This window comes from Vidua chalybeata, chromosome 17 (assembly GCF_026979565.1).
Source record: "Vidua chalybeata isolate OUT-0048 chromosome 17, bVidCha1 merged haplotype, whole genome shotgun sequence".
Lineage (NCBI taxonomy): Eukaryota > Metazoa > Chordata > Aves > Passeriformes > Viduidae > Vidua > Vidua chalybeata.
The window spans coordinates 6,734,607-6,761,346 of NC_071546.1; the positions used below are offsets into that span (position 1 = coordinate 6,734,607).

Genomic DNA, 26,740 nt, shown 5'->3' on the forward strand with positions numbered 1-26,740 from the left:
CTGCATCCCTGCACAGCTCAACACGTGGTGCTCCCTGCCCTGCAGAGCATTCGGGATACACATGGATAAAGTGCAGCAAGGCAAACTGACTCCTTTTCAAACCCTGACTCCCAAGTGCCCTTCAGAAACGCCTTCTAAGTCACCCTTAAATTAGAGGACTTGATATTAGGAATGATGCTTTCCATAGGTCCCGTTCAATTAAACATGTTTAGGGCAGGAAAATGAAGTGATGATGCAAGCAACATGCTTTCCAGGCATTTCACACCATGTGACTCAAACATCACGCTCCTGCCAATGGAATTTTTGTCTCCAGGTGACACATCTGAAGCAAGACCCTTAACTCAAAACACTCACACACGCTTATGCACACAGACTACAGGAAAGTCACTTGCTCCAGGCCTTTACTGCCTGGACTATGCCTTGGAAATGCAAATTTCTTCCAAAAAGCTGAAAAATGAGGACAATTACACCTTATCAAGCCTTCATAGACTATAACTCCATGCTGCAAACACAGCAGAAAAACTGAAATCGCACCCTATTATTACAGTAGAATCCTATGGATTCTCTCAGACATGAGCCCCTTTCTTGGTTCAGTGAAATGATGGAAATGTTGCTTACAGCACCATTATTCTGCACAGGGTTAACAAGCTCTAGTCAGAGCAGGTGGTTTTCTTCACCTGAAACTCCTCTGGAATATCATACTGGGAAAGGCACTTTCCAAACACCTGTTTTCATAGGGGGAATCTGCATTTTCCTGCTATGTTCTTGTTTGTTGTTGTGGGAATTTTTTAATTTATCAAGGAAAAAGAAAGCTTGAAGCTTTTGTAATCTGAGCTTCAGTGTCCCATTTTCAACATTGGGCAACCTATCATGATACAATACAGCAACCCATAGCACTGCCTCGAGATATGCCACTCCTCTGCTTGTAATCTTTTTCCAACAGAGTGTGAAATAACAACCAGCTTCCAGCTACAAGACTGTAAATTAATTTAGATACAAGATACATGAGAAGATAACAAGCAAGTTCCATACTGAAGATACCAACCTCCTAGCCATCATTTGTCAGGCAGTGTTTCCAGAATCAGCCTTGCATCTCCTGATGAGAGTTTTAATACTTCTTTCTGTAAATCTGTAAAACATTATGGGAACTAGATATGACCACAGAAAAAGAGCAGGAACATGAGGAATAGAACGGTCTCTTCAGACTTTAACAAAGTCTTATCTAAATACAGAAGATTTTGATTTTTTGTTTAAATCAAAGATGAATTCTCTGAATTTTGGATTTTGGAATGTTTTTTCTCTTTCTGAAAGAACCTTACAGAAAAGGGTTCATCTTTCAGCTGTTTGTCTAACTCCCTGGCCTTTTTTCAGTTTTTAATAACAATGGATTTTCCTTTGTTCCTATAGCACATAATGCCAGCTATATATAAATATAATAAAATTAGTACATTGGACACAATGAAAAGGTGTGCAAGTCTGAAGGAAAATGTTTTTAATTAGCATGTCTTGTGTCTTTCTAGCCCTAAAAATAGGAAAAGTCAACTGGCAATCCAAACTAAATAAAGCTGCACACCACACCTCTGATTACAGCAGCACAGAACTCATCTTGAGGAGAGGACAGCCCTTCAACATCTCTCTGAACCTCAAAACAACAGCACAATCTTGGGACAACCTCACCTTTATTGCAAGCACAGGTAATCTCCCCATGGCAGTCACCTCATACCCAGGTTATTCCAGCTCCAAAATACTTGTGCCTTACAGGTCTACATGGCACATCCTTGAAACATTAAGATTTGTCCTGTTTCACTCAGGAGTCCTTGTCCTTTTAGGCTCAGGAGTTCCAATGTTAAAGTTTGTCTCTTAAGGCAAGAGACAGTTAATAATTCAAAGGGAGGCAGGAGCCATCCTCATTTCAAAACCAAGGCTCTATCTCTGCTCCTAAGGACATCCCCGCAACACTGCATGCTATCCTCATAACACAATTCACCCCTACCTCTCACAAACCACCATCCCCAGTTCATCCATTCCCTCTGGCAGGACCATCTCCAGCAGAATCCCAGCAGACCAAGGCCATATTTACCCTTTCTGAGGAGGGTGCCAGTGGCTGGAGTGCAACCCAAGAGCCCAGTGAGCCTCGCTGCCTGAACTTCACCATCCTCAGCCCAGCCGATGCCGTCATCGGACGATACAAACTCCAACTCCAGGTCCTTGCTGGGAACAAGGTCTCTTCCAAAGTCCTGGGGCAGTTTGTGCTGCTCTTCAATCCCTGGTGTCCAGGTATGCTCTGATGTATCACCTCCTTCAAATAACTCATTGTCTCAGCCAGGAGACCTGGGTGTCACAGTAAAGTCTGTACCCGACAGTCACAGCTACAGAAAGTTGGTCTTTTGCTTAACATCAAGGATCAGGCTTTTGTCCCTTCTTCAGTGTTGCAAGGCATCAAAGACCCAGACTCTTGCTTGTAGGATAAGAAATCAAAGGCAGTAAATATTCCAAATATTCATTCTAGATTTTTTTTTCCTCTGATTTTTGCATTCAGTTGTAAAACAAGTAACATGTACCAGTAAGATACATACTGTGCTTACTGAAGGGACAGGAACACAGTCAGTTCCCCTGAAAGGAATTTCATGCTTATTTTACTCAGTCTCTAAATGGCTACAGAGGTGTAGCAGGGAGTCCTAAGCCTGGATACATGGGCAGTCTCACCTGATCCCTAGAACTGCCCTCTATTTGAGATGTTCAGTTAGAGCAAAGCAATTTCCTTCCAGCCATCATGTCTCGTTCTGCTTGTAGATGATGATGTCTACATGGCTAATGAAAAGGAGCGGCAGGAGTATGTCCTGAACGACAGTGGAATCATATTTCAGGGAGTGGAGAAAGATATTCAAGAAGAAGCTTGGAACTATGGACAGGTAAACAGCATCACCTCTTCCAGAACTTTCAAAATAAGAGTAGTGGATAAATGGGGTCTTGAGGAGAAAAAGATCATTCTCTCATAGTATAAGAATTCAATATTCCTCACTTCAGATTTTCTTGCAAATATGTATCTCATTTATCATTACACTACAGAGAGCAGCATCAGGATCATTTCCCCTGTATGGCATGTGCTCATACAGAAATAAAAGAAACAAAGTATAATTTTAGTTTTCTTCTGCCTGTTACATAAACTGGTAACACTGTACTTGGTGGTGGTTTTTTTTTTTTTGGTTTTTTTTGTTTTTTTTTTTTTTTTTTTGACCCTTGTAGAGAGCAAAGAAAGCCTCTGGGTACTGCAAAGCCAGTGCATGTAAATATTTATGCAATCTGTTCAGTAATGGGGCAGAAGACACTAAAAGGATTCCCCAAATGTACTCAACTGAAACAACTCGTGTTGGAATTTTTGAAAAGCAGTTTAGCCCTCCAAGTGTAACCACTGCAAGCACAGTCAGAACTACAGCCCATCTCCAGCCACCCAGCCATCCTGCAACTGCCCGTGCCAGCCAGAACCATCCCTGGCCACTTTGTGCCCTCCAGGTGCACCAGCATTTGCAGACAGCATTTCTATTGATCCTCCTGATCCCGTGGCTGCTTTTACACCGATAAATGAAACAAGGCCAGAGTTCCTTTCTGTCTCAGAGGTCAAGGGCCATCCTTGCCTGGCCACATCCATCCAGCCAAGCACTGGGCCATTCTCTGGGCCCAAGCAGTGTCTTGGTGACCCTAATCCACAATAATTATTTTTGTGGGTTTCTTTCAGTTCAGATCACCCGATAAGAGGTGGAGGCAGCCCATGAGAGTAAAGCTTTCATAACAGACAGGCGCCTGAAGGGGCACGGCAGGATGTGGGAGGGTGTGACCCCTGCTGAGCCCAACCCACAGTGGTCTTGTCTTTGCCACCAGGCCACGTAATGTCCTTGTGAATGACAGTGGCCACAGCCTCAAACTGTGCTCAGAGACATCTTTAAAATACTATGGAGAGTTGGAAGCTTAATGGTTTTCTTCTTGGCCCAGTTTTCTTCAACAGTACAGAAAACTCCTCTATTTCCAACACCTTCCTCCCATGCTTGGAGAAGGAAACTAGGTGGGGAGTTTATCTTTAGGTTTTCTTATGAAATCAGCCTTAATATATGGCTTGTTTTGATTCCAGTTTGAAGAAGACATCCTTGATATCTCTCTGGCTGTTCTGGACCGGAGCCTGAACCACCGTGAGGACCCAGCAGTGGATGTCTCCAAGCGGAACAGCCCTGTCTATGTCAGCAGGGTTATCAGTGCCATGGTAAAGTGATCCAGCACTCACAGCTGGAAATGCACCTACCAACAAAACCCCAGCCCACACTCACACTTCAGCGTGAATTCCTCCATGTTTTACAGGCGTAGCCAAGCAACAAAATAGCTACAAAATAGGTAAAATGGAGATTGATTCTTCTTCCCAAAAGTTTGCTGACGACTGAAGGAATGTTTCCAAGAACTTCTAGGAACATTGAACCTCACATGTATTTTCCTGACAGATTTTCAGTCCATTAGATCTTTTCAGTAATTTGGAAAGCCTTTGTCTATTCTGAAATCACTTGTGAACTATTTGTCTATTCTGAAATCACTTCAAACACCAAAAGAAGCACAAAATATTTTGGAAAACCGGTGCTGGTTCAGCTGCATTTTATGTCTGAATTTAGCATTCTTTACTTAAGGGATATTTGTTCAGTGAGGTTTTTAGCATTTCCTGCAACAAATAGTTACAACTCCTCAGCACACACCTATCCTCACAAACACATAAATGCACAACTAGGCAGTTGAAAAGTTTTCTGTTTTATAAATAATATATGCCTCACCACATTTCTTATCAGATTCCTCCTTTATAACTAATGTTTTTCAGCCTTTTGGACAGCACTCACTTTAGGCATTCTCAGCTTCAACATAAAGTAAATAACTCTACTCAGATGTACAAAATTACTATAACTACAAATAATTAAGGAAAAAATATTAAAAATAACTTACTGTATCCTGTACCACTACACTTGATACTTAAACAGGGCTCTACAATAGATGTGTACAAATATATGCAACCACATCTAACAAGTCTGGGCAAGCTGTAAGTACTATCTGCACATATGCAACGAATGCACATTCAGAGAAAAGAAGGATTTCTCAAGGCTTCCATAAATCACTTGAGAATGTGAGGCAGCATGAATGCACAGTCTAGCAGAGTAATGACATACAAGGAGGTGAGATCAACGCATGAAACAGAGAAAACATAAACAGGTGTCAGTCAGTACATTTGGGACCACTTGTACTGAAAACAAGGCAGTTCTGAATCACCAGATTCTACAATCTGGTCTGGGTTTGGTCCAGTTGTAGCCTTTGAGCAGACCAAATTTATCTAAAATTCAAATATTCTGTCCCGCCACCCCATCAACAGGAACAGTGCTACCCGCACAGGGTCACTTCTAACTATTTCCCTCTCTCTCTTTTCCTGTAAATACTTTAATTCTCTCATGAGAAGGACTCTTTCAGGTTAACAGCAACGATGAGAAGGGAGTAGTGGAAGGGAAGTGGAGTGGGAAGTTCCGCTCAGGAACAAACCCCCTGCGCTGGAGCGGGAGCGTGACCATCCTGCGGCGGTGGTACCGGGCCAGGTACAGACCCGTCCGCTACGGCCAGTGCTGGGTGTTTGCAGGAGTCACGTGCACAGGTACACTGGGAGAGGTGGGAATGACACCACAGAGGCAGCTCACCACGAGTTCTGCAGGCTGAACTTTGTGACAATTCTGTTCAAGCTGTTTCGACTTCGACAGGGAGAGTGAGGAGCCTCTGCTCTCCATGTGTGAAGGGTTAATCCTTCAGTTTTCAGGTGGAAATAATGCATGCCAGCTTTGTGAGTAAACACAAAGCTTTGCGAGTAAACAAAAACCAAAGGCGTTTTCCAGGCTGGGCTGGTGAAAAGAGCAAGGTTTCCTGTTTCAAAGCTAGGATTCAAAGAAAACCAGTACTCTCTTCTTCTCACACTGCCAGTTTTCTACTGCTGTATCTTACCTGCTGGGGACACAAGAGTAAGTCACAATTCTGAAGACCTGTAAAGGGATCTGCAAGTCAGGAAAATCATTTCATCCTAGCAGTATCCAGTCAGAGCTGCTCTGAGACATAAGAACCTCTTTGGGGAAAATACAAAGGAAAATTGAGAGGTCTATCTCTCAAGAAACAAGGAACAAACAGAGGGAAAATGGGAAAGAGAAGAGGATGAAGAATCAAAGATTAAAATAAATGGGTGAACCAAACTCTTATTAAAAAGGACATGACAGCTAAGATTGTCATGTCAGTGGAAGTGTCTTTTAAGCAATTTTGCACAATGACTGTGACTTGCATTATAGCTGGAGGGAAATTTCTGAGGGTTTGTTTCACCACTGAAAACATACACTAAACTGTGTGACCAAGAAAAAAACTTTCTATGTGTCTGCAAAATAGGTTTACAGAGCTTTTATGGTATTCTATATTGCAGTACTGAGATGCTTGGGAATACCTACTCGTGTTATTACAAACTTCAACTCTGCCCATGACAAGAACCTAAATCTGAGTATTGATAAGTACATTGATGTGTCTGGAAACAACCTGCACTTGAGTGAAGACAGTGTGTGGTAAATATACATATCTCTTTAATATTTCTTCCACTATATTCCCCCCTAATTAAAATATCTGGAATCATGCTCCTGAAAAACCACCCCAACCTCATGCTCCCAGTGATATAAAACTCCACTCCAGACCTTTGGCTTTTTGTTCAGGATTGTCCAATATTGAATTATTGACTCTGAATAGAAGTATTTTCCGTTTAATATTTCTTTTTCATAACATCCCAACATTTCTCAGAGGTGTAACACAAAAATCTGGCAAAAAAAAAGGGGAAGGAGGTACTCATGTAAGGAGTACAGCAGCTGCTCTCTCCACAGTTTTCATTCACTCAATTAGGATTATTTCTTGCATTGTACAAATCTGATATTCTACATTCTACCTCCCTTGCAGGAATTTCCATGTCTGGAATGAAAGCTGGTTCATTAGAAGAGACCTCGGCTCTTTTTATGATGGATGGCAGGTTCTGGATGCAACGCCCCAGGAAAAAAGCAAAGGTAACACAGTTGTAAATATAAAAACCTATAGATAGTATTGCTCCTAAAGATTACCAGGAGTAAAAAATTGAAATTTGAAATTACCAAAAATTTCAGGACAATTCTCTTCTATATATTCCCTGTAGATGTAGCATTAATTCAGGTGCACAAGAAAAGTGATACCCACATCAATCTCCAGTAAGGAGCTTTTCTGTCAGCCTCTGGATTGCTGACCAGCATAACAATTATTTCTTTTTAAATTTCAATTCTCTGCCTCCACAAAAGCCAGCACATCTTATGTTCACCCTTGCTTGTTTTAGCTCCTCACATCACAAAGTCCCATTCTTCACTACCAGGTTTAACAAATTCAGTTTCCTGGTTCTTCTCAATGCACACCCAGCACTGTTGATTCCCATCTCTTAGGTTTGACTGTACTTCTGACTCCTCTCCTTTCACCTGACAGCTTTGCATGCAGCCTTGCAGCCTTTGGTGGGTGAGAACATTTCTCATGGCACACATCACCAGAAGTTTTAGCTCTCCCTACCAGCCCCCTCTGCAGCCCCACCTTCTGATACAAAGTGCATGTGGAATCTCTGGGCATGCTGTTACCACATTACACAGACATAAAAACACTGTACTTGACCCAAATGTGTCTTTGGAGTGTCTGCCTCTCCCTCTTGCTGTCAGCATGAGGATTTATGTTGTTTTACTTCTCCCAAATGTGTCTTTGGAGTGGCTGCCTCTCCCTCTTGCTGTCAGCATGAGGATTTATGTTGTTCAACTTCTCCCTCTCTAACACAGGCATCTATCAGTGTGGTCCTGCCTCCACCAGAGCCATTAAGGAAGGGGATGTGAACCTGGATTACGACAGCCCATTTGTGTTTGCAGCAGTGAATGCTGACTGTGTTACTTGGATTCGCTATAGCAAGAAAAGAAAAGAGAGAATTTATTCTGATACCAGGAAGATTGGAAAATTTATCAGCACCAAAGCAGTGGGCAGCAACTCCCGCGTGGATGTCACTGCTAATTACAAATATCCAGAAGGTAAATTCTTTACTACAATAGTTTTGCCACTGATGATCAGATGTGAAAAGAATTAAGGTCTTTGTTGGACTGAGTATTGACAATTTCTTTACATCTAGAGCCAAGTAATTGTGAATCTTCAAAGTCTTAGGCTCCTTATCTGTTGATATTGATTCATTTCAATTCTCCAGCCATTCTGGAAAGGTGTTTTGGGAGAATTTCTGCAAAAGGTTTTTTTCACCCTTCTCAGTTTCAGAGGAGATGGCAACTGCCCCACCTTATGGGTAGAACTGAATCTCCCAGAATTATCTTTCTACTGCCCACAGCTTCTAAGAGGTGCCCATGAACAACTACCTGGAGCTGATGGGCAGGTTTTACTTTCCAGCCTTCATGGCCATGTACATTCATTTGCTTTTGTGCCAAAATTCACATTAGAGTTAGACCTCACTTTCTCCTCTTGAGTATCTTTGCCGTTCTCAGCTTCCCTAAATGTCTGAGATCAGCCATGGCTCCACTGCACTATACCCAGTACCTACATGAGATCTCTGAGCATGGTATCTTCCAATGCAGGATCCTTGAAAGAAAGGCAGGTGTACAAGAAAGCACTGAAGCTGCTTGGTGTGAGAAGACCTGGGAAAAGAAGCAAAATTCCAAGACCCAGAAGACGATTCTCAAGGGCACAGCCCACTCAAACCCCCAGCATCTCGGGGAAGCTGCTCCTTGATGCACCTCCTGTGGTTGGCCAGGACATCCTCCTTACCTTGACACTCAGAAACTTGATCTCAGATTTTAAGACCATAAAGGTTAAACTGAAGGCTTCAGCCATTCTTTACACCAGAAAACCCAAGGCAGAGATTTTGCAGTTGCATAGGTCTGTTAAACTTGGATCTGAAGAAGGTAATTTTAATTTTATTACAGCTTTTATTACTGGACAAGACGTAGTTTTGGGTTGTGGTCAGATCACATGAAAATAAAGAATGGCTCATGAAGTGTATGACCTGCAAACAGTTGGAAGTCAAGGCTATTCAGGGGAAAAGAAACACACATATTTTCCCTGTCTTAAGCATTTGCTTTCAGGCACTGACAAAAAGGAGACTGAGCAGGGTGACCTTTTGTCTAACCCAGCACAGCTACTGTTGGTGCTACATTATGACCTTTTTTGCTAACAGAGAACAACTAAGAGACATAGACTGGAGATTAGTGAGCTGCTGGTTCCTCATAAGCGAAGCAAAAGACAGATTAAAGGGGGAAAGACAAGCCTACAACTTTCACAGCAGCACGACAGCAACCACCAACTGCAGGAAGAGCTGTGCCACCTGCAGAGAGTGGTCTCTGCCCTGCTTTTAGAGGGACAGTGCTGAAAAGGGAGAGGCAGCACAGATGAACAGAACTACCCTCTCAAGCTAATACATAAAACGTTAGAACTCATTCCACAGTTCCAGAAGTAGAAGTCTTTTTCTCACTATACTGAGTTCCATTGCCTTCCTCACTGGCACAGAAACTCTGATTGTGCAAGGCAGAGGCTGAACAGCTGCATCTGCAAGGGCATTAAACCAACCCACCTTCTGACCTCTGCCCTCTTTGCAAGGAAGGAACAATAAATCCCAGCTTCAGATAAATGAAAAAAACAGCAGCAGGTATTGCCACATACATCCAACCTCAGATCTGTCCAGGTACCAAACTATACCTGATCATTTAGTGCTTTATGTAAATGTAAGTAGAAGTCACCCATGAGCATCATTCCTGTCTGTTGGTGTCAACACTCACAAATGTGCAGCCCCAGGGTGATAAGAGTATTACTCCTTAAAACACAGGTATCTTACAGATAGCTGATACTCAGAAAAAAGAAGAGGGGGAAATTTTGTTTCTGTTTGCATTATAGTGAAAGAGATTTCTTTCAAGATCTCCTACTCCCAGTACAAAAACTCTCTGGTGGATGACAGGAAGATCCTAGTGACTGCTGTGTGCCAGATCAAACGGGGAGCCTCACTTCTAGTTGAGAAGGATATTGTACTCCAGGATCCTTTTCTCACCATCAAGGTAAAAGATAGTCACCTCTGTGACCCTTGAGAGATGTGCTGAGAAGCAGCAACTGGAATTCCTACTCCACCTATTTCTCATGGGAAGGAGTGTGGGAAGTGAAATCATGTCTGAGGGTGATTGGATCTTGTTGCTGTAGTAATAGGCCATATGATACAAATGAAATGAAATACACTTAAAAAAGGAAAATCTTTCAATGGCAGAGCTGTGCTGGGATATTCTTGCCAGTGCTTGTTAATGTGGCACTGATAAAGTTCTCAGTGTTACAGTTACAAGGTAAGTTTACCTAAGGATGGACAGGCAGAATACAGACAAAGAAATCTCATCCATATTTAGACCTCCCCTTTTGTTAGAAAAGTATGATCAATATATTCCAGTTTATTTAGGAAGACTGGTTTTTACCAAAGACACCTTCATTGACCAGCTGATAATGCCTGGGGCTGTGAGTCTCTTTATTACCAATATTCAAAGAAAGTTCTTTAACTGTATCATGCTAAGTGTCACTTTTCACCTTCTGCAACACTTCCCAAGTGATTAATTAGAACTGGAGGCTTTCTCTTCTTTCCACTTTTAACTGACTTTTGACAAATGTTGTACAATGAATAAAAAGTGGTTCTTAGCCTACAGGAAAGATCCTGCACTATGTTTGCCCAGGGACAGTCCTGGCTTTGCATGGCCCATCACATCCACATAAACGAGCTGAACTGGTTTTGGACAGCAGATTTAAATGCTGCATAATTCATGGGATCAAATGCTATCTGCTCATCTTACTGTAAATAACATAGAGGGAATATGGTAATGTGCAGAGTCTTTCAAGGCCTCCAGACTAGATTAGTTGTCCCAACCCACTCTGTCAGTAGCACACAAGAAAAGCAAGGTCACACACAGGAGTAAAAAGTGTGGTTTTTTGCAGGTCTGGCAATTTCTGAATACCAAGTTCTAGTGAGACTTTTTCCAAAATCTCTGTGTTGTGCCATGCAAATAACAGAGCCAGTTTATGTAAGGCAGGCACCTGGATTAAATTACTTCAATTCAATGATTAAGTTTTAAGAAGCATTTATGTTTCTGTGATTGAAACTTCCCTATAAACATGGAGACAGTAATAGAGAAATGCAATTGGGCTGATGGACCTCTCAATCATGTTACCTAATATTAAATTATTTACAAATATATACCAGATATACCAATTCCACATTATCTCAGCCAAAATAAGGTAATGAATATGTTTATTTGCTAATTTGCATTCTTTTCCCTGAGACACCACAATTCACCTCTGTCTCACACGTCCCATGTTCTCCAATCCCAAACCTTTCATTTAGCCTAGTTAAAGCTAATTTAAGGTGCCTCCAGTAGTTCACCATATATGCCAATACTTGTATTCTCATTCTGTTCTCACTCTGATGAGTATCATGTTATACATGAAACCTTGCACTGACCTAGTTATAAAAGGGACTAAATGGTGGATTCTACAGCAGTTTGCTGATTCTTAGCCACACTGGATGGCTCATTCAAGGCTGAACTCTGTTGTCCCAAACTGTTAGTGGCTCCTTCCTGCCCAGGTGACCCTAAGAGGGCAAGTGGTTTGCAACGGGAATGAAAGGAGCAAAGCATTATGGAGACATGAGACTGATGCTGTGGCTGAGCAGAATGTTTTCTCTCTGTAGGTCCTTGGTCCAGCTGTGGTACACAAGCCTGTCAATGTGGAGGTCACATTTACCAACCCTCTGTCTGAGGAGGTGACAGACTGTGTCCTGAGAGCTGAAGGCAGTGGCCTGCTCAAAGAGCAACTCCGAATGCAGTACGTAAACACTTCTGGTTGGTCACTTGTTCATTTGGTGGGAAATCTGGGGTACCAGTGGGTATTTTTAAATGAGTCTGTCAAACTCATGACTTTCATCTGCACCAGCCCTGGACAAAATGCCACCATGTCAGTACTCTCCATACAGCAGATGGAGTTTTTTGCACCGCTTTTGCCAAGATTTGAATTACGGAATGCTCAGGGAGTGGAGAGATGGCATACAGTCTTAAATTTGGGTACTCAGAAGAATACATAGCAAGAAATTTTTGGCTGCTTTAACTTACAAATGCATTCTCTCTTTTAGTGTGGAAAGAATGGCCCCCATGGAGACTTCAACAGTGGAATTTGAAATCATTCCCTACAGGAGTGGCACCAGGCAGCTTCAGGTGGACTTGGTTTGCACCCACTTTTCAGACATTAAGGGATTTGTGATGCTTCAGGTGGCTCCTGCTCAGTGATATAACCTGTACAACAGTTCAGTTTTGCCTGTTTATGAGGCTGGTGCAGTGTTCATGCACTCTTATGACTGGAAGCACAGAAATGCAGATTACTCAGCAAAAATAAAGTGATGTAATATGAACGGAAACTAATAAAAAGGTACCAGAGAATATACTGCAAAGACAGTGTCACCTTTCTCATTCTCTAGCCTGTTTTATGGGCCTTCACACATACAATTACTAGTGGGAATCATTATATAATTAAACTTGAAGGAGAGGATCAAGTGTGATGGTTTCCAGCATGAGAGCCTGTAGCAATAACAGCTGGATTTCCAAGGAACGTAATTTAAAATCACTGGTTTTATAAGCTTCATGGAATGCAATTTAATTATCACAGAATAATAAAATGGTTTGAGTTGGAAGGAGTCTTAGAGCTCATCTTGTTTCAGCTGCCTGCCGTGGGCAGGGACACCTTCCACTGTCCCAGGCTGCTCAGAGCCCCATCCAACCTGGCCTTGGACACTTCCAAGGATGGGGCAGCCACAGCTTCTCTGGGCAACCTGTGCCAGGCCCACACCACCCTCCCAGGGAAGAATTTCTTCCTAATATCCAATCTAAACCTACCCTCCTCCAGCTTAAGGCCAGTCCCTCATGTCCAATCCCCCTATACCCTTGTGAGAAGTCCCTCTCCAGCCTCCTTCTAAGCTCCTTTTAAGCACTGGAAGGAATTATAAGGTGTCCCTGAAACCTTCACTTCTCCAGGCTTACATCCACTAAATACGTTTTATTCAGTACTAGCCAAAGTGCTATCCAAGTAGCTGACATAATTAAATTCTAGAATTGAATTTATCATTTAATCTTATTGCTAGAATGAAAATACAGCAATAAGATATGGCAGCGATACAACAGAACTCTCTTCTTATGACTGGAAAAATGAGAAGCCACAAAAAGTAGAAAAGTAGGAAAAGGACATCAGAAAGATGTACAAAAACTCACAATTAACAGTCACTCTTCCTCATACCACAAAGCTGCTTAAAGCAGATCATCATTCATGAGGGAGGCATTGTGCCACCCATAGCTAAATCCCTAATGTGTCCAATCACTCCTTGCAAAGTTAACAAGCCAATATAGCAAAGATCTGAATGCTCCGAAGAGACAATTGGACTTTTTCCTCCTGCCAGTCAGTACTGTCCAGGAATGCAGGACATTTCCCCAGAATGTCCCATGCACACAAACTGACCCTGTGACACAGATTAAACTGAGGACTCATTTAAATATTTCTTTGATTTAAAGCCAACGAAATCTTCAAAACATGTAAAATCCCATTTTATTACATTAATTACAATATTTTGTCACCCACACATATACTTAGAGTGGATGTGGAAGCTTGGTAAAACTAGTCAGCCCAGAGAGACTGGAATGAAGGTTGAAAAGGACACATGCACACACACATACACAGGAATTCAGATTTCTCCAGGCAAAGGAGAGGAAAATAGGTAGCTTTGCACCTATCAATTAAGTCTTGCAGGATCTTGGAGAGTCAGGGGATACAATCCTCCATTAGCCTCAGAAAAGGCCTTGAGGTAGTGATGGTATTTCAGAAAATCTCATTAAATCTTACAAGAATGCAGACTGACATTACATTTAACACACAGTACAGCCAAAATATTCAAATTCCTGCAGTATTTGTTCTTAAACAAAATCCAGGCAATTATTTCAGACAGTGTTTGTCACACGAGCTTGGAATGACCTCATCCTAATTAACTACCTGTAAAGGAAGGCTGCAGTTCAAAGGGAAACCAGCGCTGTAGAGCCTGTGCCAAGTGCCAAGCTTTGCAACACTCGCTGGGTTTTCACAGTGTCAGCGTTTCCATCTGCCCTCAGCAACCACACCCAGCTCAGTTTGAGTGTCAAAATGCAGATCTGGCCAGTGCCATGCAGGAGAAACACATTCTTCCTGCATGAGACATGAGACAACTGTTCAATTATGCTAATGATTATTACAGAGAAAAACATGTAAGTGCCCGAGGAAGGATTTAAATTGCTTTTGTCAAACCTACAATCTTTACACAGCCCTTGGTCAGAAGTCAGTGGGAGTTGATGGAGTAAAATATGGCTAATTGTCAGTATTTTTCTTTATAAATATGCAGTTTAAATATGAGCATGCCCAAGAGGCTGACCCAGCCAGCTCTCATTCCAGTCTGACTACTCCAAAAAAAATCCAGTGAGCACTCACTGATATGACACATTCACAACCATGAATTGGTCTTGAAACACACTGAAATCAGCCTCCAGGGTAGTGGATGTTTTTCCCCATCATTTGTCCTTCTAAGTCTCTAGATTCAGATTAAAAAAAAAAAAAAAAAAAAAATCAATCCCAAATAGCCAAAGTTGCTGGTTTCAAATCACATTGTTCTGCCACCAAAGCCTCACTGCTTTGCCTCTTGGTCTGTCATTCTCCTGCACTGAATGTGGAGGGCACTGCTCGCTGTAAAATGCAAAACCAAAGGCACAGCATAAGCGTTTCTGCTTGCTCTAAAGCAACAAGAAATTCCCCTCAAAATAAAAATTCCTATCTAATTCATGGGTATGCCACATCAAAGCTGGAAATGTGGACACAATAAAAGAGTGTATATAATTTTTGATCACTGCATTCAGAGGGAGACACAATTATTAAAGATGCTCACAAAACACTTTAAGCTTCTATTTTTAAAGGTAGTAAAGTTTTTATGGATTTATGCTTGGACCTGTAAAACAAGTATCCCTACACACCACAAGATAATAAAGTAATATATCCAGGCAGGATGGACACTTTCAAGCATCTATGGATTACTTTTCCTCAAGATTTCTAGGAGCATGTCAGGAATGCAGTGGATAGAGAAGCACCAACTGAGTTTAAAAACAAAACCAGCTAAGTTTAACAAAAGCAAGTGCTGGATTCTGCACCTGGGATGGGGCAGCTCTGGATGTAGGGACAGCCTGGGGACAGGGGGCCCATTCTCACCAGATGGAATGCCAGTACAAACACTCGAGTAATACGTGCAGAAGTCTCTTTTGGGTGTTAACCTTCTCCATGGGCTTTTTTAGCCCATTTTAGTGTCAAGAAAGACACAAAGGGATGATAAGTAGGTCCCTTTTCAGAGTTGAAGTGCAGGAAATCCTGTGCAGGAAATCCTACTTGCAGTTGCCAATTTGACCAAGAGATGGTACTGTGTGTATACACAGTCATTACAAGGCAGTGATGATGGGATAAATACCTCCTTGTATCTAAACCACTCTGATTTAGAGGTTCAAAACTCATACATATACTGCAAAGGTGCATTTAAGAACATTGGTCATGCAAAGAAAGTCAGAAGTTTGAGCACAATCACTTGGTTTAAAATTTGCTTAGACTAAAAGACCACAAATCAGCCATCACATACTGTGTTTAGCTCCTTATGTAAGAAACAAGTTCAAGACACATACAAAAATCACATATAATTAACATTGAGCAATGTATGCTGACAAAAAATACAGAATTTTCTGGAAGATCTTCCCAATATTCTTCTTAGTGTTCCCAATTTCTGCAAATCTGGTGACCTCCAGGCTTTGTAATAAAGGCAGAGCAGTCAAAGCTCACGTACAGCAGGAGCATGGCCGTGTCACCAAGAAGGGAACGATATCCTGGGCTGCCTCAGGTAAAGAACTGCCAGCAGGTCAAGGGAGGTGGTTCCTGCCTTTATGCAGCACTGGTGAGGCCACACCTGCAGTGCTGTGCCAGAGCTGGGCTCATCACTACAAGAGGTGAGCTGCAACTCTTGGTGACCCTGCTTGAGCAGGAGCTTGGACAAGATGAACCTCTGAGGTCCTCCCAGCCTCAAGCACTCTGCAATTACTCTGTGAAAGTGAATCTATACAATTAAGGCTACGCTGCAAAAGCCTAAAACTCAGGAGAGTTTGTTTCTAGCTTAAATGGTGCATATAAGCAAACAGTTGTAAAGTTTAATATAAAAATACTAAGAAAATCACCAAACTCACTGGACTATATTATGTAATCAACTTCTCAAATTATTTTTAAGTTTGTTGGAAATCATAAGTTTCTGCAAAACTATTGATGACTCACTCCAGAGTGAAAGCTGTTCATTTCTGATATCTTATTTCTTGTCTTTTGACCAATTATTATTAATCCAGAGACGTTCCTTTTATATTACAGCAACTTTAGGAATGTATTTAGTCCAAGTCTCCAGCACAATATTTTTAAATAATCTGCATTAAGCTACACAAATTTAGCTGTTTCTTTTAACACATTTTCTCATTTTTAAGTATTTTCACTTTTCTGAATTAGGCACAAGAGCAACAGATGCACTGACTACATTTTTTAACTCCTTGAAGGGTTTAGGATCTAAGCAGCTTGGGGTCAATGCTGGAGAGCAGCTCTCCAACACTTACACTGGAAGTGCACTCTGTGCAGTGTTCAGAGCCATATTAAGATTTGCATTTCCTACTCTGGGGTCCTCGGTGCACAGCTCCTTGAAGGAATTGTCACTGGCTGTCTTTAAATGTTTCACATTCTGCTGTGGAACTTTACCTCATCTGTAGCCTGTCTTCAGTGTGGTCTGAGAGATAAAAGAGTCCTCAACATCTGCACACCAGATAAGCTGGAAAGGTGGCAACACCACGTCCCACCCTGTACAAAGAAATCAAGCAAACAACTTTGCAAGAGGACAGTTTTTAAGACAGCTGGAAGAAGGAGCCACTGCCCACCAGAGCAAGCAGAAGCTGAATATTTTCATGGTACCCAGAACCAGCCATGGGCCAAGGTAAGCAAAAATCACTTTTGTTAGTTCCAAGCCAGCTGTGTGTCAGGAAGAGACAACTGGTCTTGCTCCAAGACAGTGTTCATGAGGCTTGTGGAAGAGCTGAGCTTGCAGGGCAGGAGCCAAGTGCTCTAAAGGCTTAGGGAGCTCAGTTTGCATGGCAGACTGCACAAAAAGGCACAGCAATCAAAAGCTGGTATTGATGCCTGAGAGGAGTCTGAGAAGCAGCAAGAAGCAGCTAAGGCAGACAGGTGAGGGTTTGGAAGCAAAGGTAAGTGAATCCTCAGCATAGGGAATGAGGGGGTGGGAGGAATTAAGGAGACTACACAACTGAAACAGAGAGATGACCAAGTGTTTGAGCTCCTGGAGCAGGGAAACAGTCCAGGTTCCAGGCAACCTTGAAGAAAGTGACAGTAAGATCCATGAAAAGCCATATGATGGAGAGGAAGCCACACTCCACATTACTCACTGTTCTACGAGACAGACAGAACAGACATCTTCATCACAGAGAAGAAAACAGATGAGGTCAGAGCTGGCTCCATAAGGCCTGAACTGGTGCAGGGGTTTGAACTGGCTCAGCCATGATGGGATTTGAAAGCTGGACCAGAATCTTTCACTAAAAACATCACATGGAAAAAATTTATATGGGGAAAAGAGAAACAAAGCACACAATCCAGCAAGACTCCCCAACAAACACAGAAGGTACAACCACAATGGGAGAAGGTATCAATGCAGAGGACAAGACAGGACAAGACATCAGGAGAGAGCAGAGCAGTGAAATCTGCAAAGAGGGCAGTTATGGCTTTAGCACAGGAGCAATCAATTTAGATAGCAGAGAAATGCTCTGTGGATTTCAATTTTTTTTAGGCTGCAACAGAGGGAGGAGCACGGGTCAGCAAGGGGAGGTAGGTGACAGCACGTGTCACATAAGGGGAAACAGCTACAACCCACAGGGGCAAGGACCTTAGTGATGAGCTACAAGCCAGTGAGGTAAATAAGGTCAGGATGGTCCCAAGGCTGAGATTAAACAGGGAGTAACTGAGTGCTTGAAATTGCGACCATTTTTTTTTTCTGTCTTCTGGTGCTGGACAGAAGCACATATGATGTGTATAAAGCCTTTGTAGGAGACAGGAGGAGGATCTTTCTGTCTCCTGCATGGCATTGTCAACTGGTGTGGTACAAAGTAGGAAAACTGGTGTTTGACACAGCTGTGCATTTGAACCAGCAGCAATGTTTGCACCAGTGCAGTTAATGATGTCAGGTATAAGCAAAGGCAGCTCAACAGTCACTCAACACCAGAACAACCAAGCTCAGAGTGAAGGTCCCTACCATTACTGGATAGAAAGTCTCAAAGGCAGGGAGAGAATATCTGAGTGGAGAAACACCTAATCAGCTGTTTGTGTGTCCCAGAATGTGGCTCAGGGCCTGACTGCAGGCAGCTCACAGCCCCAAACTCATTCTCTATCTTCTACAGGTCTGAGCATCCAAAAATGTGATTTCATGATCCCAGAGAATAACAAAAGCCACCACACAGAAGAAATCAGCACTAAAAGGCTCATAGTGAGGCGGGGGCAGCCATTCACCATCACTGTGAGCTTCTCAGCTCCAATACACAACTACCTGAAGCAGATGAAGAGGACCTTCCTCGTTGTACAGACAGGTAATGCCATTACAAACCTACCAGAGCTCTGCTCCTCCACCCACCTGAAGAACAGAGCTGGAGGTAAAAGCCATCTCCAGAGCTGGGCAGGGGTGCCAAATTTAAATGTGAGGCCAGTGAACTGTTTATGTAAGGCCAAGCAGAGTCTCCAGCTGCTGCAGGGTCACAACCAGATCCCTTCCAGAAGAGACAGTGCACACAATAACCAATACAGCTTCACTATTCCATGACTGCAAAATACTCATGAGATCTCTTCTGGCTTTTGGGGTCAGTAACATTCAAACCTGGTTGGCCTGTCACAGGTTTTTCTGTTAGAGTGTTTTCTAGTGAGACCCCTGAGAAAGGCAGCAGCTTTCAGCCCCAGCTTGTTTTACCATATTGTGAGCACTGGGCTGTGACTTTTGTTACAAGTCACTAAATTCCACAGGAACAGCAGGGCTGCACCATTCTGGCCATTCCTGGTTTCTACAAATCTATGGAAAGCACATCTCACTTTCAAGCATGGAGACCTGAGTGCATTACTGACCTTAGCAATGTTCAGTGGGCATTAAGCTGCTAAAGGTCATGACCCTCTCACAAGGAGAGCTATGGCTCCAGAGATAGACAAGGTCCCTGCAGTCTGCACAGGTGAGGAATTAACACAATGTTTGGAATAAACACAACCAGATTTCTTTGTCTGCAGGACCACATTCTTCCAAAGCAGATGAAATCCAGGCTGAATTTCCCATCTCCAGCCTGGGAGACCAGAAGCAGTGGAGTGCAGCAGTGGAGGAACAGGACCCAAACTCCTGGACCCTGTGTGTGAACACACCTGCCAATGCCCCCATGGGCCAGTACACTCTGCTTTTACGTGCCTCCAAATCCCCTCAGCTCCTGGGCAACTTCACCCTCCTCTTTAATCCCTGGTGCCGAGGTAGGTGGTCAGAAACAGAAAGGCAGGCTGGGATCAGTCACTTCACAAAAACAACTTTGGAGCTGTGGCACTGCCTCCCTGGAGGGAGGCTGGGGCTGACTCACCCAGTGCTCCTTCCACTCTGCTCCTCACAGCACCTCAGGAGAGGGGTAGGGGCTCATAAAGCCCAGAGTTTCCTGCCTCAGCACTTCTGTCTCTTCCCTGGAGTACTCCACTGCAAGAACCCTGTCCTTCTACTTAGAGAAAAATGTTTGATTAAGTGTTTCCTATAATAGAGATTTTAGGATGAGTCAAGATTGTAATTGGTCTGGTTAAGGCCATTGTATCTTTCTTAGTATTAGAACTTCCCAGCCAGGAGAGTAGAAGAGCCAGCAAGTGCAACAGCCTGGGTCCAGAGGAACTTTTCAGACAAGGAAACAGAGATGACAATGAAATTCTTCTTTCCTGTCTGATTCACAACCTGGGGTATTTTTCAGGGCAGAATGCCAGGGACTGCCAAAGCGCAGTGGAATCTGCTGGTTCATGAGAGAATCAAGTGCATCTGAGTCCAGCAATGCTTTCTCCTGATGCTTTTTTCTCTAATCTAGATGATGAGGTGTTCTTGGCTAATGAGGCACAGCGACAGGAGTACATTTTAAACCAAGAGGGCATCATCTACCAGGGGACTGAAAATGCAATCCTAGCCCAACCCTGGGACTTCAGTCAGGTAAGGAAGAGGTCCAGTATGTCTGTGCTCTCTTCCAAGCAGAGGAAAGGTGCATATATCTGGTGTGTACAGGATGCTCTGATGAAAGAGTTCTATTCATCTCCATGTTCTCTGCACCCACTACCTCCTGTACAGGAGAAAAGGGACCTGTGTATGAAGTCCTATAACCCAGCACATGTAATTTTAGCTTCCTTCTCAGACTGTCCTCTATAAAGGAATGCATTGATCTGTATCTGAGCTTTATGTGCTTTCCTTTCATCAACAGGTATAAAAGCATTTAACAGAGCTCAGTAATACTGCCTCTACATAACAGGCAAAGTGAGGACAAGAAGATCTTTCTGTTTGTCTACGGCCATCTGACATAGCCAGTGATTATTTCACTTTCATGCCAGCAGATCATAAAAGTATCTCTGTGCCAACCTAGAGAGTGCTCCAGAAAAGCATCAACTTCCCTCAATCAGGGGACACAGTATCATGCTGATACATTTCCCACCTTCAATAAAGTTGGAGGTCTGCCCTCAGCTCCCCCTGCAAATCTCTGCCTGGAGCCCTCCTTCACAGCCCACTTACCTAAAGCTACCTGCAGAAAGGGAGAAACAATCTGCACAGTCACAAACCCTTGTAGGGACTCAGGAGAACAAAAGTTCATGGAAACTTTCCTGAAGTGATGTCTTCTTGTTTCAGTTTGAGGAGGATATGGTTGACATCTGCTTCATACTGCTGGCTCTAGGGGAGCACTTCCAAAGAGAAAAGGATCCTGCCCAACGCAAAAACCCCGTCCACGTCTGCCGAGCAGTTGCTGCCATGGTAAGGAGGGCAGAGAGCAGCCCTGACCTGAGCAGGGGGCAACTTCTCAACCCCAGGTCAGGCCAAACCACTGAGCAAAGAGGAAGCCTGTTCCAAACAACACCTCCTGCCCATCTCCAGCCTGTCCTGATACTCCCTCAGCAGACAAGTAGTGCTGCAGGAGGTTCTTAGCAGTGAACGTGCACTTACTGAATAAATCTCAGAGCAGACTGCTGCCCCTGTTCTGCTCAGCCATGACCTTCATGCTTTGCACAAAAAAAGTCCTCTTGGTTTCATCTGCTTTGGGAGTAGCTTCCACAAACAGGATCAGTGGACTTACCAAAGAGAGGCAATTCCTTAATACATCTTTCTCTCCTCCTTTTCTGCAGGTGAACTGCAATGAGTTTAGAAGCCTGACAGAATATGAGCCTGGGCAACACGATAATGGGACACCCCCTTCCAAGTGGCTGGGAAGCAACCCCATCCTCCAGCAGTGGATTGTGTCAAAATTCCAGCCCGTCCGCTACGGGAGGTGCTGGGTGTTTGCTGCAGTCCTGTGTTCAGGTACAGTGCTGCTACAACCTTTAATCTTCAGGTGAGAGGCAGATCTTTAGTTTCATCAACACTCAGCATCAATGCCTTCGAGATAAGAGCATCAGTACATCCATGCACATGAATGCACATGTGAAATCTCATTTCCTGAGGGAGGATTGCCTCTTGCAAAGTCCAAAGAGCAGACCTGGTGCCATTGCTGACAGGCATAGCACCAGAAGAGGCTCTACATGTATCAGCAGAGATACCCTTAGGGCAGGGTGCACAACTGATTCACAGCTCTCTCTTCTGCACAGTTCTGAGGTGCCTGGGAATTCCTACCAGGGTGGTCACTGGCTTTACATGGGCTCACAACACCAAGAGCAGCCTGAGTGTGGATGAGTACTATGATGAAGATGGGACACTGCTCACACAGGACAAGAGTGCTCGTGTCTGGTAAGAACACATGGCAGGGCCCAAGCAAGAATTTGAGACAATACTTGGATGTGGGAAATGAAACACGGGGGAAAGAGGTAAAACAGCTGCAAGGAGGTGACAGGAGACAGCTCAGCTGAGATCCTGTCTACAAGACCTGTTCTCGATAAACTGCTGCAACCCAAACTCAAGAGTGCCCTATTTCCAGAGCCCACAAAGGAAGAATGACAGCCCAGTCCAGCTGGAGAAACTCCACTTGTTTCTCCACACACAACTCTGCTCTTCTCAATATAAACTGAACTGTTTCAAGGGAGCATTAACCAGCTGTGGTTTGGCAAAAGCTTCACTGTAACTCAGGGCTCAGTCCCTTGATATAAGCTCATGGTGTTTCCTCTTGCAGGACCTTCCATGTTTGGAATGAATGCTGGATGGCTCGGACAGACTTGCTACCAGAGTACAGTGGGTGGCAGGCACTGGATGCCACCTGCCAGGAAAAAAGCAAAGGTAAGATACCAGAGATGGCCTTGAGCAAGAGCAGGGGGGAAGTGAAGCAGGGGCAAATAAAGCCGTTCAATATTCCTCCTTTCCCATTTTCCAGTGGAAAGATGCAAAAAGACAGGCATTCACTCACCCTGTTGACTTTAGGCACAAAATTGTCATTTATCTGTTTGGTTTGTGCAGTTCATGTAGCTCTATCACTGCTTCCTCATGGCCTCCTAAACTAGATGCTTCACCAGTACAGGTCTAAACTAGGAATGGGTTTAGTTGGGAAAGCATCTGATTCCTAACTGGACCACATTTTCTCCTCAGGTCTGTCCTTCTGTGGGCCAGCCCCTGTTCATGCCATCAAGGAAGGGGACACACAAGTTGATTATGATGTCAGCTACTTCTTTGCTGCCATCAATGCCAAGTGTCATGTCTGGATACACAAAGCAGATGACACCCTCAAGCCAGCTTTTGGTGGCACGAAATACACCGGTAACAACATCAGCACCAAGAGCGTGGGCAGTGAGCGCTGTGAGGACATCACACAAAACTACAAGTACCCTGAAGGTATGGGACAGGCACAGGGGTGAGCACATTCCTTGTCACTATTACACATCAGGAGTAAAAGACTAGAGCAGAGCCAAACCAGAGCACCAGGGTCATCCACTTCTCACTACTTCCCTTTCTTCAGTGGCACTAGAACACCCGATTATCCCTGTCTACAGAGCCAAAGCAGAGGTCATCACCCAAACTTCACCCTGCTTAATGGCATTAAGGTGTCTGGAAGACCAGGTGTTTGTTCACCAAGCACTTTCATGTCTGGAATAACAGAAATCAGAAAAGGTATCTCTACACTCTGTACATCCACCTCCCATTACCTCTGTAATATAAATACGAATAGATATCTTTCAGACTCCAGCTTTCTGAAAAGGACTGTTGTGCTCTCAGATACTGCCTAAATCTCTCCCTCAACAAGTAGCTCCCCTTCGGAATCTGAGTGCTGTTTCCCTGGCTCAACCATACCACCCCATCTTAACCTGTGGCTTGTTGTCTCCATGGCTGCAGGAGACAACTGCAGCTTTTCTACACATGAGAACATGGAACTGTGCCTTAGCTACAGCAACAAAAAAGCAGCTGCCTCCTCTATTCTGAGAGATGCTAGCACCAAGGTGGTTTAAAAACTATGACAACTATTCCCAAGTAGAATCTGTCAAGCACATCCAGTGAATATCCTGACAGCTGAAGCTGTCAAACTGATCCAACCAGAAGCACAAAAAGAAATCTCTCTATGCTCTTAGAAACAGTTATCTACAGTACTACCAGGAGAAATCAATGTCATTCTCCTGCTGCTTCTCACTAGTAAACAGGAAAGAGTACCAAAGTATGAGCTTCCCTTTTTTTTTGTGATAGGTTCTCTCCAGGAAAAAAAAGTACTTGACAAAGCCTACAGAAATATGAAGGAACTTGAGACAACCAGCAGCAGCACACAGTTTATCTTCATTCCTACTGCTCTGGAAGAGCCAGTCAACCTTTTCATCCACTTCCAGTCAAGTAGTTCTTTGCAACTGGGACAAGATATTACATTTTCCATTGAAGTGTTTAACAACGGTGATAAAGAAAAGGCTACTCATTTGGTAGCTGGGATCCAGGCTCTGCATTATAATGGTGTGCCCATTGCCCAACTTTGGAAGGAAGAGTTTCATTTTAACCTCCACAGCAATTCAGGTAAGGACTCTCTTGGGTGCATGGCTAGAAAAGTCCTCTAGTGCTCTCATTTCAGAAAAATTCTCCTAGCCCTAGGTTTACAAAAGGTTGGCTGAATAGTTGATTCTAGGTGATTTCCCAGAGAGATGGTGGAGTCTCCCTAATGGGAGATAGTCCAGAATCAACTGGACACAATCCTGTGCCATGTGCCCTGGGATGACCCTGGGATTATCCATTCCAACCTACCTTACCCATTCTGTGAAATAAAACACTTTGACAACATCACCTTAGAGATTTTCAATCTGCAAATCCACTTGGGGTCACTTAAGCATTTAAATGCTGCAGCTTTTAGTACAATGTTGGGCACTGAACACTCCTAGGTGTCATCCAGGAAAAGACCAGACTGCACTCATCACCTGTTATTTCACCACTCTGTTCCAGTCAATAACCTGCAGGTCTCTGTGCCTTACATATGGTTTGGAAAAGAGCTGGGAAAGAACCACCTGCTCAGGCTGACTGCTGTGCTGAGAGATGAGGAGGACTCCTACATGTACCTGGCACAGGAAGAAATCACCCTTTGTGATTCCCCTCTCACCATTGAAGTAAGATTGGACTGTCATTCTGCCACTGCAGTAGGGAGAAAACCACTTTTGTAGTCATAAGCAGCAAAACAATTCTGTTGGGTTCAGGGGCTTTCTGAGAAACCAGAGCGGAAGAAATTAAGCTGGACTTTGCCTCTTCTGGCAAATAGCAGCTCAGGCACTGAAAAAAAAATCACACCTCTCCCTTTAATCATAGAAGAATGTATCTTCTCTCAGTTTCAGCTCATTTGCTTCTTTCAACAGTTCCCAGAAAACATGGTCCAGTATGAGCCAAGCACAGCAAAGATCAGCCTCCAGAACCCCCTCATGGAACCCCTGGAGCAGTGTGTGATAGCAGTCGCAGGGCGAGGGCTCATTTACAGGCAAAGGAATTACAGGTAAGTGCAAACTGACTGATCCAAGAGCAGCAAATGGAAAAAGAGACACAATACTAGCAAGAGAAACCCTTGCACAGGAAAGGTTGTCCCAAAAATAACCAGGCAAGAACATGGCAGGAAGATATCACTATGGCATAAAAGCCCCAAGCATCCCATCCTTTATTTACAGAAAACACAGATGATTTTCACACTGAAAAGGAGAAAAGCCAGCTAAGAGAACTTTAAACAGATGTGTAATACCTAAGTTGAAGCCAATATGGCATCTATTCATGGAAGCTTCAACATCAAAGGTATAGACAGCAAAATGAAAATCTCCTGCCAACAAAAAAGATTACCAGAGAAATGCCCCAAGACTTAGTCAGAAACACACATAAAGTAAGACAAAGTTAGAAGTCACTGAAATGAGCTATGAAATTTAGAAATTATTTGCTCTTGAGAAATCAATTACTTTCTAGTGAGCAACTTGAACATCCTTAGGTGGAGTAAAACTGTACTGTTTATGACATCTTTCCATCCATTACTCACTGTAAACAATAGAGACAGTGGTGTCTTCCCCTTCTCTACTGAAGAACCAGGCAAATGTGACTTAGCCAAGAGCCACCAAAGGGGCATGCTCCCCCTCACATGACATTTGTCTCAAGAAGCTGCAGTAGGACAAAGTCTCCTTAGATGCCTCCATGGAGACTTTCAACTCTACTGTTAGATGACAATTTCACTGTGGTAGTTCACGTAACTGCCAGCTTTCTTCTATTTCTTTTTTTCCTTTCCTTTTTGGCACCACATTCCTGTCTAGCTAATGCATATCCCAGACACAGGAAACTAAAAACACAAAGAGGGGTGATTCCTGTATAATCCCTTCTCTCCTTTCAGGGTGGGCTCTGTGCAAGCTAAAAGCACTCAAGAGCTGCAAATCCCATTCACCCCCACTCGAGCAGGGTCCAGAAGACTCACTGCACGTCTTACCTGCCTCCAGCTCCAGAACCTGAAGAGCTACAGAACTATCAACATTGCAGCTGCCTGAGGCCCAACTCAGAACAGGTCCTTACAAAAGGCAAGCACAGATGTTAACAGTTTAATAAAAGTCATATTTAAAACCATGTCCGATTTTGATTATTTGCACAAACTCAACTCTCTCCCATCTGCCAGCACGTCCACTCTCCAGTTTTGGAAGCTGAACCTCACTGTGACAAAGATGGGCTGAACGCTGAAGTAGATATTGCAGTTCGCACCACACCTTGTGCTGAGCCCACCAGTGCTGAAGTCTTTAGCCCTACCTGTGATAGAGTAAAAGGTATCCTGGAACCTTAAAGTGATGACAGATGTAGCATGTCTCTAGGGATATATATATAGGGGGATATCTCCCCCTGTAGATC

At 43.5% G+C, this 26,740-nt stretch overlaps 2 protein-coding genes and 1 long non-coding RNA gene across 3 annotated transcripts; 2 read left to right on the forward strand and 1 right to left on the reverse strand.

Moving 5' to 3' along the window:
- The first annotated feature begins 1,501 nt into the window (after positions 1–1,501).
- LOC128796663 (protein-glutamine gamma-glutamyltransferase 6-like) lies at positions 1,502–12,392 on the forward strand. Its single transcript, XM_053958555.1, has 12 exons — positions 1,502–1,694; positions 2,038–2,277; positions 2,794–2,912; positions 4,127–4,255; positions 5,491–5,668; positions 6,473–6,608; positions 6,991–7,094; positions 7,875–8,117; positions 8,667–8,993; positions 9,979–10,136; positions 11,801–11,934; positions 12,239–12,392. Exons 1-12 carry the CDS (start codon positions 1,502–1,504, stop codon positions 12,390–12,392), a joined length of 2,115 nt encoding a protein of 704 aa, XP_053814530.1.
- Positions 12,393–14,755: 2,363 nt separating this feature from the next.
- On the reverse strand, positions 14,756–23,002 carry LOC128796567 (uncharacterized). Its single transcript, XR_008433838.1, has 3 exons — positions 22,830–23,002; positions 16,939–17,037; positions 14,756–14,859 (listed from the first exon to the last, which is right to left on the reverse strand). It is a non-coding gene; the product is annotated as an uncharacterized LOC128796567 (long non-coding RNA).
- Positions 17,030–26,464, forward strand: EPB42 (erythrocyte membrane protein band 4.2). The gene is made up of 13 exons (XM_053958353.1): positions 17,030–17,170; positions 18,642–18,827; positions 19,510–19,740; positions 20,328–20,446; positions 21,131–21,253; positions 21,622–21,796; positions 22,081–22,219; positions 22,599–22,702; positions 23,009–23,251; positions 24,095–24,409; positions 24,830–24,990; positions 25,234–25,367; positions 26,238–26,464. The coding sequence occupies exons 1-13, from the start codon at positions 17,161–17,163 to the stop codon at positions 26,386–26,388; spliced, it is 2,091 nt and encodes a 696-aa protein (XP_053814328.1). The 5' UTR covers positions 17,030–17,160; the 3' UTR covers positions 26,389–26,464.
- The last annotated feature ends 276 nt before the right edge of the window (positions 26,465–26,740 follow it).

Bases quoted from the DNA above. Each gene is read 5' to 3' on its own strand.
- EPB42 (XM_053958353.1), top strand. The intron at 23,252-24,094 runs GTATGGGACAGG...TTTTTGTGATAG, and splicing joins AAACTACAAGTACCCTGAAG to GTTCTCTCCAGGAAAAAAAA. The intron at 24,991-25,233 runs GTAAGATTGGAC...TTCTTTCAACAG, and splicing joins ATTCCCCTCTCACCATTGAA to TTCCCAGAAAACATGGTCCA.
- LOC128796663 (XM_053958555.1), top strand. From the start codon at position 1,502: ATGTCTTGTGTCTTTCTAGCCCTAAAAATAGGAAAAGTCAACTGGCAA. The intron at 5,669-6,472 runs GTACACTGGGAG...TCTATATTGCAG, and splicing joins TGCAGGAGTCACGTGCACAG to TACTGAGATGCTTGGGAATA. The intron at 7,095-7,874 runs GTAACACAGTTG...TCTCTAACACAG, and splicing joins GCCCCAGGAAAAAAGCAAAG to GCATCTATCAGTGTGGTCCT.